The following is a 422-nucleotide window of genomic DNA, read 5'->3' as shown; positions in this document are numbered from 1 at the left end:
GGGCGCTGCCGCTGGGGACATCTGTCTTCTTGGGGCGAAGGCTCTTGAGTGGCTCCTATGGGATGGGGCAGAGGACGTGAAGAGGGAGGAAAACTCCCCCTGGCCACGGCTTCACCCTTGTTTAAACCTCAGTTTCTTCTAACAGGGAGCCTGTTGCCCACCCGTGGTGCTGGGAAGGGGACCCAGGAGCCCCCAACCCGGTCCCCGGCCACCTGCCCGTACCCGGTAGGCCTTGGTGACAACGCGGCGGCGGCGCTTGGGCTCGCTCTCGTCCTGGTCGCTGGTGGGTTCCTCGCCCTCGTCGATGTCGAAGTCCGAGTCCACCTCGTCGTCGCTGTCGGACTGGTCGCCCCTGTACTCATCATCGCCCGACTCCTGCGGGGACAGAGGGGCTGTGTCACCCCCCCGGCCTCCCCATGCCG

The 422-nt window shown here is 66.4% G+C and overlaps 1 protein-coding gene across 1 annotated transcript in view; it reads right to left on the bottom strand.

Moving 5' to 3' along the window:
• VPS72 (vacuolar protein sorting 72 homolog (S. cerevisiae)) overlaps window positions 1-375 on the bottom strand; it is a gene marked incomplete at both ends in the record, with an annotated part of 999 nt that extends 624 nt beyond the window's left edge. The window contains 2 exon segments of the mRNA XM_009704462.1: window positions 10-55; window positions 223-375. Of these exon segments, the coding sequence (XP_009702764.1) occupies window positions 10-55; window positions 223-375 (199 nt within the window).
• Between the last annotated feature and the right edge of the window lie 47 nt (window positions 376-422).

Source organism: Cariama cristata, unplaced genomic scaffold (assembly GCF_000690535.1).
Source record: "Cariama cristata isolate BGI_N322 unplaced genomic scaffold, ASM69053v1 scaffold25867, whole genome shotgun sequence".
Taxonomy (NCBI): domain Eukaryota; kingdom Metazoa; phylum Chordata; class Aves; order Cariamiformes; family Cariamidae; genus Cariama; species Cariama cristata.
The sequence above is the reverse complement of the archived record's forward strand: the minus strand, read 5'-3'. Positions and strand labels throughout refer to the sequence as shown.